This window comes from Chelonoidis abingdonii, chromosome 1 (genome assembly GCF_003597395.2).
Source record: "Chelonoidis abingdonii isolate Lonesome George chromosome 1, CheloAbing_2.0, whole genome shotgun sequence".
Classification (NCBI taxonomy): domain Eukaryota; kingdom Metazoa; phylum Chordata; order Testudines; family Testudinidae; genus Chelonoidis; species Chelonoidis abingdonii.
The window spans coordinates 132589575-132608824 of NC_133769.1; the positions used below are offsets into that span (position 1 = coordinate 132589575).

The window sequence follows — 19250 nt, forward strand, 5'->3', positions numbered from 1 at the left end:
TTGTTATATCGAGGTAGAGGTGTATTTGTAAAGTATGGAGCCACGCACCTTTTAAAAATTAAGGCCACTTTCAGGTCTTTAAAGCTGCACACCCAGAAATTGAGTTAGCCAGAATTCCTAGCCAGGTCTGAAATGTTTTAAATTGCTAAAAAGTTTGAAATGGAAGGTTTTCTGTTAAAAGTGTGTGGTGGGGAAAGGGTGTTGTTATGGTAAAAACAAATGTTTCAGCTGTCAGATTTGCTCATGTGGAATAAATTTGGTGGTTTGATTTGAGATTTGTATTTCACTTTCAAATGGCATGTTAATTTCTTGTATTAAATAAAATAAAGAAAATCAAATAGAGGAGCATGAAACAAAAGCCTGGATCTGAATTTTGAGGAAGGGAGCAACTGAAATCTATATTTGACATCATACAGCTGAATTCTACAAATGGCGTCTTGGCTTTATAACAGACTAAGCTATAAATTCATATCGAACTTGGAGTGTTTCTTTTTGAGCCAATCTCTAAAATATGTGAGTAATCAAATAAACATGATCTAACGAGATTTACCATTTGAGGGATTGTTTGAGGGGATGTTGCATTTTGCTTTTAGATTTATTTCACTTTATACGTCATCCCCTCTCCACCCTCCTCATCTCTTAAGGATGTGCTGTCTCATTGTGTTGACTATACACAGAAGCTGCAGAGTGGGGAGGAAAAGTGATGCTTTTACAGGAATGGAAACATTTTATTTTTACCGGCTGTACTGGTCAGGCTGACTAAGCAGGTATCCTAAAGGCTGCTGCAAGCTATAGTCTCTTACAGAGTCCTAATCACCTGCTGTATGTTTACATTCAGCTATAATTACAGTTCTTTGTCCTTAGCGTCCCATTCGTCTGGGAGGAATGGAACAGGAACTCAGCATAATTCAATTGAATTTATCTTGTAAGCAATATCCCCAGCAAAGCAGTAAGAATTTTTTATGGCTGCAGGACTTCTCTAGTCTAAAGCAGGAATGGATTGAGCTCATATGGAATAAATATGAATTGAGCCAAACCACTGCAAAGAACTAAAATCAAAATGAAACATGACCCAAGATTTGGAAAAATATGGTTGCCTCCCTTTTTCTTTTCTTCCTCCTCCCCCCAAATCCCCTTTTCCTTTTCCTCTTTTCTTGGCCCAAAAACAGAGAAACCAAAATGTCATGAGAGAGGTGCTGTTTAGGTATGCCTGCCCTCACTAAAATTAGGAAGAACTGAAAATCTTGCCAGAATTCTGACCTCGTGAATTCCAGTATCAAAGATGTATTCTGGCAGTCCTTAGTGAAGCAAAACTTTCATTGATTTCAGTGGGAATTTGACTAAGTAAAGATCACAGGACTGAGACAATTTTCAGATAAGCTTTGGGAACTTGTTTGACAAGGATCTCTGAGCCTTTTGATGTTTGTTTGACATCACTAGTCTGAAGCCTGGTGCAGCTTTATGAAATTGGCTGATTTGTCTAGCTGCGCTGACTCACCTAGTAAACTGTTGGAAGTGGCCGTGGCTGACGGAGCTTAAATAAGAAAACCAGAATTTAAGAATAATGCATTTTTCCCCCAGAACTGATGGCAGATTATGAAGAATTTAGAACAAAGCAATAATGAAATGAAAGGAGGTTTGACAAACATGCTAGCTTTTCACTGAGGTACAGGGACTTCCTGCTAAAGCACCTCCAAAAAGGGTGTGGAGCGCCCTTGTGACTGTAGGCTCTCAATCGTTGGGGCGCTTGCATGGAGTTAGAGTGTAAGTACTATCTGCCCTGAGTAGAGGCTGACATGCAGCTGCACCACCTCCAAAGTATAGCGGAGAATGAATAAGTGACTCAGACATTCTCGGTTCCTCTTCCACTCCCCTCTTGCCCTGAGGGTAGTGTGGGGAGGGGAAGTCACTTCTTTCCCCTTTTTGGAGCAGTTTACTCCTCTGTATTCATCTCCTTTGTATTCATCTGGCCAGCTATTCTGGCAGAGCAGGAAGGAGGTGGGGCTGAGCCTGTGTTCCAGGGCCATCCTTAGCCATAGACAGAATAGGCAGCCGCCAAGGGCACCACTAGGTCTGGGGGCACCGCTCTGCCTGGAGCCTGGACAGATGGGAAGCAGTGGAGCATGTAAGAGCAGGGCTGCTGGGTCCTCGAGAGACGAATGCAGCACAGTCTGAGGGAGGGGATTGGCTGCTGGGGTCTCTGGGAAGTGATGGGGGAAGGAAGTCACCTGTGAGTGTGACTCTTTCCCCTGGCTTGAGGTGAGGCAGGCTCAGCGGCTCTGGCAGTATCCTTTGTTGTCCTCCATAACATCCATTCTTCTCCCCCCCACAGAACACCCCTGTCTTCCCCCTCCCCCCTCCCCCCGGCTGCCTGCTGAGGAATAAAAATGAAAGTAACTCACTTCCTTGGCAGGCAGCCAGGATTGAATGGTCGCACAGGTCTGGGCTGGGAATAGCCAGATAGCATGTGCAAAAAATCAGGATAGGGCATTGGGGTAGGGTGAGCAAATGTCCCACTTTTATAGGGACAGTCCCAATTTTGGGTCTTGTTTTTTATATAGGCACCTGGTGCCTATATAAGACAAAGCCCCAAATATTGGGACTGGCCCTATAAAATCAGGACATCTGGATCTGATTACCCTGGCTGGGGAGCGCGTCTCTCTCCCGGGCGGAGCTGCACAGGGCAGGATGAGCTGCTGTGGCTCCATGGGTGCCCTGTCCCTGAGATCAGATGCTATGCTAACTTCACCATGGTCCGTTGGGCTGGCGGTGCTGCCCACTGGTATGTGATCGGACCTGAGGATTTGCTGCTGCTGTTGCCACTCTGAACCCAAGAGGTGGATTTTGAGGTCCTGCAGTTTTCCACCTATTTCCTCCTCTACTGCAGCTGTCGGACCAGCAGCCTGAGGGGGTGAGCTAAGCATGAAAGCAGTGCTGTGTTGCCATTTAGATTTTCATTTAACAAATTTGTTTGCCAGAAATGCTTTCTAACAATCCTGAATTCAATTGCAATTTAAAAAAAAAATCAATATCTTAGCCAAAAACAGAAAATTAAATTGTTGACAATTATTTGTGACAAGTTTGGTTTGGGGCAGGGAGTGGGCCAGTTTTCATCAGAGAAACAAAAAATGTTGACTGACTTTCCTATAGCCCTGTCACTGCTAAATAGAGCCCTCCAACAACTGTAATATGCTCATCTCCTTAGTAGTGTATAGAGCAGTGGTTCCCAAACTTTAACAGCTCGCGAACCCCTTTCACTAAATTGTGAAATGTCATGAACCCCCTTCTAAAAATGAATATTTTCAGAGATTTAAGTTTAAATTACCTCAGTGTGATGGATGCCCCAACTGCCCGCCCCGCTCTTCCTAGAGCTCAGGCTGGGGTTTGGGCTGCTGGCTCTCCTGCTGACAGGGGCAGGGCTCAGGCTGCCAGCCCCAACTGGCCAGCCCCACTCTTCCTGTTACTCGGGCTGCCAGCCTCGCACAGAGCACTGGGGTTCAGGCTGCCAGCCCCAACTGCCCGGCCCCACTCTCTCTGGGGCTTGGGCTACAGCCCTGTGCAGAGCGCTGGGGTTTGGGCTGCTGGCTCCCGCGCTGACCACCAGAACTCTGGCTGCCAGCCCAAACTGCCCGGTCCCACTCTCCCTGGGGTTATAGGTGTCTGCCCTGCAACTGGGTCCCACCTGCTGTTTCCAATGCCCAGGGTCCTCTGGCCATCATTACTGACATTTTTCTGGTGAACCCCCTGTAACATTCTGCAAACCCCCAGGGGGTTCGCAAACCCCAGTTTGGGAACCACTGGTATAGAGCAGGGGTAAGCAACCTAAGGTGGCATGCCAGCTGATTTTTGTTGCTCTGGGGTTCTGGCTGCTGCCCCATTGCCAGCCAGGGTCCTGGCCGCCAGCCCCACTCAGCACCCGCTGCCGGCTTGGGGACCCCCAAGGAACCCCAGGCTGGCAGCGGGCTAAGCAGGCCAGCGGCTGAGACCCCGACTGAGCCACTCAACCCACTGTCGGCCTGGGGTTCCATTCACTCAGCTGGCAGCAGGCTGAGCGGGACTAAATTCGACAAAATAGGAAAACAAGAGCAACTAATGACAAAGTGCAAGAACCTAGAGAGCCTCCTGAAGCACGGTGATAGTTTTGATTTAAATGGACTTGAACTGTACGAAGAATTGAGTACACTGTCATCAGTGTTGCCACATGCAAAATCAATGATGGACATTGTACAGTTTATTCACAGCAGCAAACTTGTTTATATATATATCTCCTCATGTGTACATTGCCACTCGTATTCTATTGACAATTCCTGTAGCAGGAGCATCATGAAAACAGTTTTTCTCAAAACTGAAGCTCATTAAAAACTATCTCCGATCTACGACTCAGGAACGCTTGACTGGTCTTGCTATTCTTGCAATCAAACAAGACATCACTTTGTCTTTGTCATACGATGACATTACTGATTTTGCAGCCAAAAAAGGCAGAAAGATTGCTTTTAATTAAAAACAAATCCTTGTTTCAATACTACTTCATGTAAATTTCCAATAAAATGTTGACAAATTTAAGAAGTTTATATTATTTGCATCATTCTGTCAAATCAGAACTTCTTCTATAGTGCTACTTCTTTAGTGCTAGCCCATCAGCATTAGATTGTGCTTCATTAAGTTAAATTGGTTTTAATAACATGCATATGGCAAGTTTTCCAATACTGTAAGCTTGTTCGTATTGCTAAGAGCAAGTCAGGCACAGAGGCACCAATTTAATAATCCTGTCTAGGGCATCATAAATCCTAAGGATGGCCCTGCTGTATTCCATGTACTCCACACCTATTTTGTGCTGAGCATCAAGCAAGTAGCTCTGTTTACTGCATCCAGAATCACAATCTGAGCAGGGGCATATGGGAGACTTCCTGAGCACAGCAATCCTTTGACACCCAAGCTGGAGAGTTTGAAATTTGCTTCACTAGAAGGAACAGCTGTGCTTGGCTCTGCAGCCTTCTCTTACCCATGCCATTAGATCACTATGACCGAAGAAGCTGTTTTTTTAGGAGCCATCAGAGGCTTTTAAGTTGGTTCTTAAATTTCAATGCATTTAAAAAATAAAATCATAGAATCATAGATCATTAGGGTTGGAAGGGACCTCAGGAGATCATCTAGTCCAACCCCCTGCTCAAAGGAGGATCAATCCCCAAATCCCTTAATGTCCCACTCAAGGACTGAACTCACAACCCTGGGTTTAGCATGCCCATGCTCATGATAAAGGCTATTATTTAAAAGTCAAATAAAAGACCAATTGCTTCCAAAAAGTGTAAATATTTACAACAGAATTAAATTACTGGTTTGCTGTAATATGTGGTGTTTCATTTACTAGAACAGGTCAGGCTGAAGTCATCACCCATGTGTTTTTTCATTGGCTTCAATGCACTTTGTGCCTAACATTTTGTCGGTCTTATTTGGTAATTAATTTGTTTTCTGTGTAATTGTCCCACTGTGATATCTGTGCGTCTCATCTACATTAATAAGGCAGGCAAGTATTATCTTTCCATTTTACAGGTGTTGAACTGAGGCATAAAGAGATCACAGAGCTTGCCCAAGTTCACAGAGGAAGTTCCATCTCACTGTGTAAATTACAAGCTTTCCTTTCATGTCCTCTGGACTGTGAGGTGCAGGACTTTCAAAAGCACTCTGTGTTGGCCTAGCTGTACTCCACTGAAGCCAGAGGGAGTTTTACGTTGAAGTCAGTGGGAGCAGATTTAGAGCAAGGCTGAACACTTTTGAAAATCCCATGCTAACTGTCATTTTCTTAAATATACAACGTTGTGACCAAGAAATTTAAAAAGCAAAACCATTAGCCACTCTAAAGGTTAATCTACACCAGCGGCTCTCAAACTGTGAGTTGGGACTGCAAAGCGGGTCAGGACCCCATTTTAATGGGGTCACAAGAGCTGACTTAGATTTCCTGAGGCCCAGGGCCAGAGCCCAACCCCACCATGTGAGGCCGAAGCCAAAGCCTGAGTGTTCTGCCCTGGGCAGTGGGACTCAGGTTACAGACCTTCTACCTGGGGAGGATTTCAGCTTTGCCCACCCCCTACCTGGGATGGTGGGGCTTGGGCTTTGTCTTTGGCTCCCGCAGGGTTTGGGCAGGCTCAGGCTTCGGTGCCCCCTCCTGGGATTGTGTATTAATTTTTGCTATCAGAAGGGGGTCATGGTGCAATGAAGTTTGAGAACCCCTGATCTTCACGGAGTAACCATGCATTGCAGAATGTGTGGTTTCCAAACTGGTATGTTAAAGAGCACCTCTAGGGAACCATTAGTGAACACCAATGGGGTTTACATGGACCAGTTGATGCTCAACACATTAGTGTACTTTAAAATCACAGCCCCATAGTGCACATTATCTGACTGTCTAGACAAGTTCATTGTGCATGTGACTTGCAGAGTCATCCAGCCAGTGGAGAGAGCACTGCTCAAGAAAGATGCTGTGTGAATTATTCTTAGTTGAAAGGCTCAGTTGGTTCACACACTTCAAAGAAGAAAAAAAGGGGGGAGAAAATCTCTTCCAGAAGGAAAAGGACTAAATAGGCCAGGGAAGAAGTACTAGTTTTAAACTTCTAAGTAGATTTTATAAGCAACGGGGAGCCAAATAAAAAGTTAAAACCCATTTGACAAAAGGTACTTGTTGTCTCTTTAAATTCCTTGTTTTATAAAAAGGAAAAACTAAGGGCAGGGTACAGGGTCTTAAAAACTCCTGCTCTAATTGTCAGGTGCTACAAGCCTGTGTCTTATGTGTGTGGCTTTTTTTATGACTGCACACCTTGTCATGTGGGGGTATGAAATAGCACAGTAGTGGAGCCCAGTAGCACTGCTGTAGGTAAGGGTCTGCTAGCCTTCCTTTCCTAAACCCTCCTAGTTGGCATGTAATTGTGTTTGTCATTTAATATCCTAGCCCCTTCAGATATCAAGGCTGAAACTTGGCACTCAGCCCAGCTGAATTTTTTAAAGATGTAAACGAATTCAAATTGGTTTGTCTGGTTTTGCTTTAGAGATTGGCACAAAGCACAGATTTCTCAGGATTGAGGAATGCTTCACACTCCTCAGTGACTTGGTACCAAATTACGTGACAATGTCTGTAAAGACAGAACAGTTAAGTATGTTTAAGAAATTAAGAGCCAGATTCTGAGCCCCCTGCTCATGGTGAGGAGTACCTTCCTGTTCAGGGAGGAAGATGCTATTCAAGATGAGTCCGGGTATCAGAATCTGTCTCTTACCAGTAACTTCTGACTGGGAGAGAGAGAATTCCTTTTGGGGAAAAATTTTGGGAGCAATTTTCCCTTCCCAGGAACCATGGACATCTCCATGTTTTACTGTCCCTCGTCCTGCACAGAAAGATGTGAGGTTACTGCCGCTCCCCAGTCTCAGGACTGAAGGAAAGGATTAGGGTGGAGGCTGTGTTCATTTTATAGAGGAAAGTAGGACCTAAACCAGTTGTCCTTTAACTGGTAGGAGAACCCCCCTCCTCTGCATGACTGAACAATATGTGTCAAGCTCCAGACGGGAAACCTCATGGGGTTTTCTTCACCTCCCCAGGCTTCCCCACTTGGGTTTCTCTGTGAGAAAGGAAGCTCTGCTCCCTGGATAAAAATGCAGGATTGGGACTTACAGAAATGCAGGTTTTCTTCCAGGCTTTTCTTCTTCTTCTTCTTCTCCATGTGCCCTGATGTTGACACTAGCTTCCACTCTGAATGGCAACTCAGTATGCACTATACTGACCATATATGCACTATACTGTCAGCCACTGTGACACGTGCCTGGAGCTTGAGGCTGGTGTGGGAAGGAGGTATCAGATGATTATGTAAATTGACAAACACAGCCACATACATTGTTAAGAATTTTCATAAACCTTGTTTTGTAGTTTTCTAAATTTCCAGCTCTCACCTCACCCTCTCAAAGTGAGATGTGGGCTTTTCTTGGGCTTCCACAGTGGTTGTGACATCATGAGCACAGTACATGCTGGGATGCCACAGAAAATGAGACCTGCTAATCTTGTGACATCAGGGAACATGTGGAAGTTTAAAATCAGTTGTGTGGAACTGCCATTCTTACCCTTGGTATTTTGAGCACCAGCATTTTGCTCTGTAGTTATTGTTTAACCTATATATAGGTGCTCTAAATTAGGCTAAAATCCTGTGGGTGGTAAGTATCATTTGTATGAAATGTTTGTACAAGGTCATCACTTTAAAATGTGGCATACCACATCCTGTACTGCAGGAGCTGCAAAATCTCACCACACTGCTTGTGGCTGCCATTTTGGAATCGCTCTCTTCAAGAAGCAAGACTTTTTTGGCCAGTTTTAAAATGTTTGGTTTCATTTATAAAAGAGAGTTCAGTAGAAGCTGTACTTTCCTCATAGGCCATCCTTCACACGGCCTCTGATCAAAGGTAGCTTTGCTTTTGAAAAATGAATCTTTCCAAGGCCAAAGGGAAATGATATATGTTCTAAAAAGCGAATCCATATTGATGGCAAGGCTTTCATAGCTCTTTCAGTGTCCTTTATACTTTGATACAAAAAATATAAAGTGCTCCCACTTCATTGGTTAGTACTGTGCTGCTGATCTACTTGAATTTCTCATGGGGATTGGCAGTAATCTTAAAGCAGGGCGATATTTCCAATAATTCTCATATGAACATGTTAACAGTAGAGCTCTGCTTTGGTGCTATTAACAGCTGGCTGCCACTGCAGCTTATTAGAAACTCAGCTATTTACCAAAGTGGGCTCTTTATCTTGGTGACCTTCCAAGACCATCAGAGCCTTCTTGGAAGACCTTGAATCGGAACGGTTTGGATGTAAGAAGGGCAGTGCGGCACAGCACACAGCTCAGAACTCCCAGGATTCATATATTTGGAAGGCACTGTACCATGTATAACTGTAGAAGATAGAACAATGATACTCGAACTGTCCCATCAAGGTCATAGTGTTCAGAGATCCTATTAATATGATGCATGGTAAGCAATTTATGAAAGAAGTCACACAGCATTTGAAAAAAAGTCATAAACATTATTATCTTAGTTGCTTTTTAAGATTATTTTTCTACTATACCATGATCTTGTAAAAACAGATAAAAAAACATTTTAAATAATGAAGTTATTTATTGGACAGAATTCGAAACATCAGTTTATGTATCAGTTTATATTCCATTTATTAACAAAGCCATGTGTTTGGTTTGGCATTCATACCATTTATACTGTTTAGAATGGGTTGTACCACAGTGGCTTCGGGTGTGGGGGTGGCACTGAGACCTTGAATTGGTGCTGCCCAGAGGTCTTAGTACTGATAAAGAAAAGCCCCTGTAGGTTATTAAAGTGAAGGGTGCGAAAGAGAATTACAGATGATCTAGCTGATGCAGACTAAGGCACTGAACTTCACTTCCTCTTCCTCACGTAACATTCCACCATATTCATTCTAATTACAATGCTCAGTTTAATTCCCAACCCCTACAAGGAGATAATGAACAAACAGAAAAGCTGCTGGCATTGTCCTTTGATGGAAACACTTGGCATTTTTTGATTGCGACATAACAGGCAACAGCTTCAGGAAGATGGCCTGGTTCTTATTCAATCACAATATTTTCTGGGGGGAGGGGCGGGGTGCAGAAGAGAATTAGCAGTACGTGCGTATTGTATATTATGTATTGCACACTTTTAACTGCTATTTGGGGAATGGAAAGGGATTTAATGGAAATTTTAGGTATGAGTGTTTTACTGTCATTTTTATTTATTTATTTATTTATTTTATTTGTATTGTATTATGGTTGTGTGTAGGGACCTCATCGGCGATCTGGACCCAATTGTGTTAGGCACTGTAAACCTAAGAGACAGGTTTAAGGTGTTAGTGCTGCACTGAAGCCTACAAACTAACAGTGTAGAACCCGAAGCCATGCAGAGCCCCACTAAGGTTAAAGGCGGCTCTGCCCAGTAGAGGGGTTCAGCTGTGCAGTTGGCAATGCAGCATCAGGGCTCAATCCTGACATCCTTTCAGCTGTCCTGTGAAGCTGGTCTGAATTATCTTATTTTGCAGATGGAAAAACTGAGGCAGAAAGATTACGTGAGAGCCCAAATCCATAGAGAGAGTCCAGAGCTGGAACAGGAATTTAGGAATTCATGGCCTTTAAGTCCTATACTCCCAACTGTTGTTCTAGACCACATTTCTCTTCCTTAGTGCTTACAGAGCTTGTTCATTTGTGCGCGTACAATAATTTTGTTTTTAAAAAGTGAAGAGTATTCTTCTATCCCAAATCCTTGCTGTTTACTTGGTAATGTCCCAATACGTTTTCTCACAGGACACTAATAATGAGCCAGACCCTCATGTGGGCTAAATTGATGTTGCCTGGTGGAAGTCAGTGGAGCTGCACTGACTTTGAACCAATTGAGGAACACATCTCATATGTTTAAAGAGTGGCTGCAGTTATAAAAGTTAGTGCAAAATGGCAGCATGACCTAGATTGTCCCCTTTACTGACCTCAGTGGAGGGTATCCTTCACAGGCTCATTTCCTCCTGCTTGGCTGGAAGGGGGATGCCACCTGTGCAGCAAAGTTCCTGTCCTCCCCCCCACATGAGGAGGCAAAAGCCCCTCATGTGAGGCTCTGCAAAGAGCTCCATGGAGTTATGGGAATAAAGCTGAGGTTAGAAAGTGAGTCAGAGAACAGGCCACACTCTACAGTAGCACTTTAGTGCTATCATAGGACCAACCGTGGTAAATGACAGCAGGAAGTACCCTAGTGAGCTGCCTTTATTTCCAGGTTCTTTATCATGGACTAGTTGCAAATTCAGTTTTATACTTTCCTTGCTCTCAACTGTTGTTTTTTTCCTACCGACAAGGGAGCATTAAGGGGAGATTATCTTGAAAGAATTGATGCATTCAGAGTTATAGTGCTTCCCCTCCTCCCTCTTCATTCCACTCCCGTTCCCTCCTGCCAAGCAGAGCTTTCTTTCCCCTTTCCTCTGTTGACTGCTGGTGGAACAAGATGCTCTGTGCCTTTAAGAAGTGTGTCTTTTCAGAAGGCTGATTTCTTGGCTTTGGCATGTGTTGAGGCATGTTTTCAGTTTAGCTGTGTGTTTTATAAAATCTAAAAGTGCATTCAGTTAGTGGGGTTTGTAACTAGTTTCTGTAAAGAGTTGGAGTTCAACTCTGTTATTTAGTTGCACTCAAAAGAATAATCAGCATTTCTAGGATAATTCTCCCCTCTCCTCAACTCCCCGTAAAACACGAGGAAAATTAAAGGAATTCGTATTTTTGTATTAATTAAAAAGAGGATCTTTCTCCAGTGCCAATATTTAATTAAAAAGACCCAGCAAATCTCTAATGAAATAACTGACAGGGCAAATTCTGTTCTGAGTTATGTTCCCATACATTCATCATGATCACTGCTGTTTTCATTTTGTTGTCAGTGTGGTGACATGCATGGAACTGAGGGAATAATTTGGCCCAACACAGTTGCCAGCTTGCTTTATTTCATTGTGAGTCTCCTGATATTTGGAGTGTTTATTAAAGCCCCTGCTCCTGAAGTCATGTGAATAATATGAAAATTTCAGCTTGCTTTTTTTTTTTTTTCAAATAAGTTTCTGGCTCACTTGGTTGTTCAAAAAAGCTTGAAAATGTGACCCAATTGTACCCAAAAAGCTCAAAAGCCAGAAGGCAAATAAAAAGAACGAATCACATGATTTTTTTTTGGCAGGGCGGGACCTGACTCAAGATTTTTGAATCCTTCGGATTGGCAATACCATAATAATTAAAATACAGCATTCTAAGTAACATATTCTATTTAGAATAGATACACTTTAGGGTTCTACTTAAATTATTTTTTTAAACTAATTTCCATGCAGGGCCCTGGCACTGGACTGCAACAACAGTGCACACCACCTAGGACTGTCCACGTGTACTGGGAGACTAGTCTGCCTTCAGTAAACTCACATAACTGTCATTACTCGATATCAAAGTTGTGGTCTTTTTAAATCCTGGTCCTGCAAGTGACTCATTATGACCAGACCCCTGCACCAATACCAAGTCCCATTGACTTCATTAGGGTTTTGTGCAAGCTGTGGAATCCACCCATGCATAGTCACTGATTGGGTCTTCTTGGAGGGAAGAATAGGTTTCCAAAGATCAGCCCAAGAAGAATGGCTGAGTGGCGGTGTTGTGTATTGTAGTTAGCATAAGAGACTGGACTCAAAGGTTCTGTTCCTACTCTGCTACCATCTCACTGTGTGGCATTGGTCAAGTCACTTAACCTTTAGGCTACAGTCCCACGTGAGTTAAAAAGGGGCAGTAATACTTATCTGCTTCACGGCTGTGTGCTAGGATTGAATTAATTAATGTCTGTAAAGTACTTGGGGGGCTTGACTCTATATAAGTGCCAGGTGTTATTTGTATTTAAGGTTAATTAATTATTCATTATGGAACCATGGCAACTCCCCTCCCTTTCCTGTGTCACTAGTTGTTTTTGGTGAGCTCATCCCAAAAACTTGTGCAATACTTAAGCCTTCAGAAAGTCCCTGCTATTTAAACCCTTTATTCTGAAGTGAGTGGTGTTTAGGGGCTGCTCTTTTAGTAAGAGGTTGCAGAGCAATGGCACCACCCTGCCCTTTTATCTCTCAAGGACTACATCTATACTTACAGCAGCATGTAGTGTAGAGATTGCACACCCAGCTAGCTTGTGTATAAATAGCATAGACTGAGGTATGGCTTAGGTGAGTAAAGCGTCCTACACACCTGAGTGCCCAGAAAGCTCCTGCGTGGCTCTCTACATGCCAGGCCTTGCCTCCCACCTCTGTGCTGCTGTTTTTAGCAGTGTAGTATTCTGCTGCCAGAGCTTTTCCGGATGGCAGAGAAATGATCCAGCCGTGAGTAAAGGCTCTGCCAGGGTGGAGTCAGTGGGGGAAAGTCCCTGGCAGCAGGGAAAGCCTGCTCCCAAAGCGTTTCCTCACAGCAGGACCCTTTCGCTACTGCTAGAGCCTTGCAAAGTACCCTTGTAGTCCGTGTCGTCTACACACCACTGTTTGTTTAAGAGCAGATGCAGCCAAAGTCAGTCAGGGATCACGGGTGCTCCTCCCCCCTCTCCTAACCATCTCTTCTTTCCTCTTTGCCCCTTATGCCAGGCAGCACTATGCTCTTCCTAGCATCATGGCCTAGCAACCAGTGGTTACAGTATGGGGCTGGGAATTAGAACTCTTGGGTTCTATTCACAACTCTGCTCTGGCGCACTGTGTGATCTACGGCTTTCCCCGTGAGCTTCATTTTAGATGGGTATAATAAATTTTGCCTGATTCCCAAGGATTTGAGGCTGAATTAGGACTTGTCTACATGGAGCTGTTAGTGAGAAATAAAGTAGGAGGCTAATTTAAAACACACTAGCTACCCTGGTTTCACCAGGTAGAAGAGCCCTTAGGTAATACTTAAAGTGATTGAGGTCTGTGAATGAAAGGTGCAATGTACGTTCTAAATACTCTTCTGTTGTTATGAATGTAGGCAATCTTCATTGAAAGCAAAGTAGCTTATCTGTAAATCAACATTTGATCAGGTGGAGGCATAGATTCCACGTTAGTGGGAGGGAGAAGGAGTGTAAACAAACCCTGCCCGCTTCTACTGAACAGAGAAAACTGTAGTGGAATTAGAAATGATTCTCATCCCTTGTGGTTTGTTTTGTGTGTAACGCAGATTTTGAATGTAGTATTCAAAAGCAGAGGCCAGTTATTGAGACTGTTGGATAGAAATGAGTGTAGTTCAGCTATTGATGTGGAATTTGAAGTGACAGAATGAGAGAGCTTTTTTCCTTCTGTTAGCAAGTTTCGTGTGAAGCCCGGTACTGCTTTTTTTTTTTTTTCCAGCAGCACTTCCTGTGGGCAGTTGAAAACATATCACAAGCACTGAGATTACTCAAGTGAGCAAGTGGAGCATTCAAAGGAAGAAGAGCAATTAAGAGAGGAGTTTAAAAATTATCATTGTATTAAGAGAATTGTTAATATACAGGCATAACAAATGTGCAGTTGCAAGCTTTCCTGTGCTGTCAAGAAAGGAGAAGGAACTAAAATTCCAAGAAAGATTTAATCCACATTTTGGGCTGGTCTACACTACGGGGTAAAATCGATTTTAGATACGCAATTTCAGCTACGTGAATAACGTAGCTGAAGTCGAATATCTAAAATCGATTTACTCACCCGTCCTCACCGCGCGGGATCGATGTCCGCGGCTCGCCATGTCGATTCCGGAACTCCATTGGGGTTGGTGGAGTTCCGGAATCGATATAAGCGCGCTCAGGGATCGATATATCCCGTCTAGATTAGACGCGATATATCAGTCCCCGAGCAATCGATTTTAACGCGCCGATACGGCGCGTAGTCTAGACGTGGCCTTTGTAAAACCTGTCAAGTTCACAACAGGTGAGAGGCAGTAAATGTTTCCTCCAAAGGAGACTAGAAACCAAAACAAGACAGAATTACATTAGCACAGCTTAACCGGGTTACCAGCTAGTAATTTAATTAAACAGAGTAAATCCTTGCTTAACTGAACTACCTCACCAGAGAAACTCTCCTTAATACAAATTATGTTCCCCAGTTTCCCCCTTTCTTCGTCCAGATAAATTAAATATCCATCCTATTTGAAGAAACAGGGTTCTACTATATCTGTTTTAGGTCACCGATTTGTATGCTGTAGAAGCTATCTCATTGTTTAGAATACAGAGATATACTGTTGTGCGTGTTTTCCCTTTGCTGCCTTGTACATGGATTGTTGTCTGTTTGCTTGTTTTTGTTTGAGGGTTTTAAACATTTGGAACAGAGTAGAAATAACCAAGTCTTTGTACAAAGGTAGGTTAGATTTAGACCTTTGTCTTAAGAATGAATTTTTCATATTTCATACATTATGATGCCCGTCTCCCATACTTCAAGTTTTTGGGTGGGAGGGGCAGCCAACAGAAAATTAAACCTAGTCTTCATTTGACCATTAATATTAGCCCAAGATAAAATGTGTTTTCGTTTTTTCCCCTCTGTGATTTGATCAACTCCTCCTCCCGCCCAAACAATATGCAAAGAGCTGAGCCAAATTTCAGGCTGTGGGGTTGGAGGGGTAGAGGTAATAAATAAATAAATTCAGATTTTGACAATGCTTCCAAATTATTGATTCAGATAAGGCATCTATGAATTTCAAAATCCGTTTTTGCTCCTCTAGCTTACATTAATTTGACATATACTTAGGCGTGGCAGAATTTGAAGGATAATATCTGTTTATTTTTAAGCATTTTTTCTCTTTTTATAGTTTACAGTTGCAGGAAATTATGGGGGGGTGTATCAGACGAAGGACAGGTCAGGCAATAATTATTTAATGACCTTAAACATTGCGATTCAAAAAGTTAATGTTTATAACCTTTGAAACACAGATTGTCAACATCACACGTCAAAATATACAAAGTAAATATCCTTAAATCAAACTCTAAGTTCTCAAGTAGCATTTTTCTTTCTCCTGTACATTTCGATAATTATCGATGGAAATATTTTTTTCATCAGTTTGCATTTGTATGGTGAGATTGATGTTTACTGACATTTGTTGAAATTCAAATCCTTCCAAGCCTACATATACTCAAAATGTATTCACAGATCTAGGTAGCTGACTTTCATATAGAAGAAAAACAAATGAAACAAATAAGTATAAATGTTTTGTGCAATGTTATCCCACAAGAAGGTCCAAATTCTGATACCATTATGCTGAAAAGTATCTTACTCTGTGAGTAGTCCTTTTGGTTTAAGTTGGGCTGTTTGCTGAGTAGTGTTACTAACATGAATCTGGCCCCAAGTGTTGTATAATGCTCATCTGATGCATGTCCAACCTGATGCTATATTACAAGCTATTCTCTTTTTAGAAATCTCGTTACAAAGGTCTGTCAGTACTTAATTGATAAGGAAAAATTTGTGATTTGAAACAGAATCTTGGTGCAACAAGTCAAACATTGGCTAGAATCTTCCACCATTATTTTCATAAATATTACAGTATCAGAGAGAGCAGGATGTTCTTCGCTTTGAAGATAACTGAACTGGGGCTTTTGTTGTGACTAGACATGCCCCGGATTGTGAAGCTGTTATTTCAATTAAAAAACATTAATAAATCTCAAATAGTTAGTCATCTTATTCACTCTATTTAACCTCTGAAGTTCCTCAAAATGAAAGCACCTGCTTCTACTTTTTGGTCTGTATTCATTTTTCTTTCTTTTTTTAATACTCTCACTCTTGTGGCTTATCCGATGCTTTCAGCTTAAACAGCCTCTGAGGCAAACAGTAGGTTTGTGCTGTGTGTGTGTGTGTGCGCACGCGTATGTGAGTGTGTGTGTGTGTGTGTGTGTGTAAGTGTCGTAACGTGGCGGGGCATAGGCAGTTATGAAACTTCCCAATAAAGTCTCAGTGCGTCAGTATTGGTCGGTTGTTTTTTTCCGTTGCCCTCTGATTTCATTTCCAGTTATGAGTGAAGAGAGAGGGCTGGGGGAAAGAAACTGAAAAAACCAGTTGACTGATTAAAGCAGCAATTCCCATGACAGGTGGAGCATGCAGCATGTTGAATGAGACTCTTCATTTTTGGTGCACCAGGGCAGGGGAAGGGGAAATCTTTCCACTTTGGGCAGCTGCTGGTTAAAAGGGGCCCCAGCAAACTGTTAAAGCAGCAGCAAGAAGTTTGGCTTTAATTTTTTAAAAGGACTGGAGAAATTATTAACCACAGTTTATGACGTCACAGTTGATCTGATTAAAGGTTTGTTTTCTTGCTGGCAGAGGTGTGCTCTGTAGAGACTGGTTCTCTCTTCTTTTTTTTTTTTTAAGTTTCTTTTTTGAACAACAAACGGAGAGAACTGCTCGCGTTGCTGCTGCTGCTCCAGCTGCGTGTGTGTGTGTGTAAAAAGGATGGTGTATCTGTAGCTGCCACGCACAAACACACATTTGACCATGAGGACTCTTCGCAGGTTGAAGTTCATGAGTTCGCCCAGCCTCAGTGATCTGGGCAAGAGAGAGCAGGCAGCCTTGGATGAGCGGGGAACCCAGCAGCGACGGGCCTGCTCCAATGCTACCTGGAACAGGTAAGGTCTTGCTCGATGCACTCCTCACCTGGAGCCTCTAAACTCTCTGACAGCAGCTGGCATGCTTGATTCCACAATTACCATCTCTTTCTGTTTTGCAGTCTGGGATAGTTTGTTCCTAACAGTGCTTTATTTCAGGAACGTAACAACACATTGGCTCCTGTATTAATGTATAACATGTAACCGGAGACACGTTTAGTAACAGACAGGAGCAACTCTTTGAGGCTATTAACCTTTCTCTGAATGCTGACAGAAAAATAAGACTTGCCATCCTGAAGATGGTTCAACCTATGCTTCATTCTGACAGGCACGAACTTTTTTCAAAGCACCAACATACAAATATGTTCTTATACCTTGCTAGACATTTTAGTTCAAGGTTGATTTGGTTTTGTTTAAAAGTGTCTGCGTATGTTCTGCTTTGCTGTGCTTTCTGTATGTTTTGGAATGGGGGGGAAATAATCCATCAGGCTTACTTTTTTCTGTGTATGTATTCTATGTCTATCACAGTTTGTCAAAATAGATAGTGAGACATTTTCAAGTAACTTAGGGGAACATTTTCCAAAGTAAGTGACTTAGGCATTTAAGAGCCTAAGTCCCATTGACTTTAATTGAGACATTGACTGCTCGGTGCCTAAGGCGCAGATTTTAAAAGGTATTTAGGTGCCTAACTCCCATTAATATTAGTGTGCCTAAACACCTTTAAAAAAGCTGGCCTTAAGTTAATTTTTTGAAAATGAGACTTAGGCGCTTTGGGAAATGTTACTGATAGGTATTTTTAAAAAGCACTGAGATATATTTACAGCAAGAGAGAAATCACTGGAGTGGCCAGGAGAACAAATTTCCTAATAGGATTATGTCATCATGCAAAAAAGGTTCCAGGAACCACATCTATCACTATGACTATGCTATTTATTTATTTAATCATTCATTCATTCATGTATTTATTATCAGAGCAGCATGTTAGGCATTATAACAATACAAGACACAAAGGAGACACTGTCCCAGCCCTGAGAAGTTTGCAGCTTAAGAAATACAGGTGTGCACAGGGAGATCCCGATGATGGTGCTAATTCAAGATTTGCCACCCTTAGTCGTGTTGAGTAGTACTTCACTTGGCTACTTGTCCCACAGGAATCAGTAAGGCTCCTCGCAGAGTAAAGGCTGCTCGGTGTGAGTCAGGGTGACAGAATCGGGTCCTCAGAACTTTTTCATAATGGTGTGCTGACAGCTTTCCCTGGCTGAGATTAGCACTGGGCCTCCTGGGAGAAGCAAGTTGTCAGGACGGATTTGAATGGAGAGGGAGTGGCTGCCTGGCATAGGGAGATGGGGAGGGTTTAGGGGACGGTATGGAAGGGATCTCGTGGTGCTGCATGAGCATTGTTCACATTCACTGTCTCTGCTGTTGGTGCAAAACACTGTCCAAGAACTGGTCAGAGAAGAGCGGGTTATTTATTTATTTATTTTAGAATTTGGAAAAGATGGGTACAGTTATGGTCAATGGGAATTTCCCATCTGTGTGTGGGAGACTTGTTAACTCTCCTGTGCATTTAATCTATCATGCATCACATATTGTTTAAACCATGCATGTGTGAGTAATCTCTTTACTGGTTTGTGAACTTGGTGACTGACCTTTCTTTTTTGCCATGAGGTCATCTTTTCCTTCACTGTGAATACACTGCCATCCTGAACTTCCATAGCACACATCTTTGAAATCCCTCTGGAGAAGCCAGCGAAGCTGCTGCTTTATAAGACCCACACTGCTTAATTTTGCAAACAGAGTGAGCATCAGTGTATGTGTGCCAATGTGCTCTGAAGTCACGATAAATATTACAAAATGTGAGTGATTTTTAGAGACTGCAGCCTAAGTGCAGGCCCTGCATTTCATAGTAAATAATAGAAGGCCCTCTCTGCAGCAAAACAAGGGGATAAATGTAGCTCTTTCTTGCAACTTAATGCAGCTCATATTCTGTCGTCTCCCCCCCCCCCGCAACGCTGCCCGCCCCATGGAAACAAACCCTCCTTCCCCAGCGCCACCCCGGGAAACAGCTGTGGGCCGAAAAGGAAGGTTTGGGTGGCGGGAGAAATGGCGCCCATAGGGTGACCAGATAAGATAGGACCTGCCCCCTCCCCACTCGGCCCCACCAT

The 19250-nt window shown here is 42.9% G+C and overlaps 1 protein-coding gene across 3 annotated transcripts in view; it reads left to right on the plus strand.

Moving 5' to 3' along the window:
- Window positions 1-19250, plus strand: part of PRR5 (proline rich 5) — a 147243-nt gene that overhangs the window by 46002 nt on the left and 81991 nt on the right. For 2 of the 3 annotated variants that reach the window (XM_032804774.2, XM_032804775.2), the window contains exon 3: window positions 16853-17106. In XM_032804774.2, the coding sequence (XP_032660665.1) occupies window positions 16976-17106 (131 nt within the window). In that variant the 5' untranslated portion in view covers window positions 16853-16975. The remainder of the gene's footprint in view (window positions 1-16852; window positions 17107-19250) is intronic. The other variant, XM_032804776.2, reaches the window with a different exon arrangement.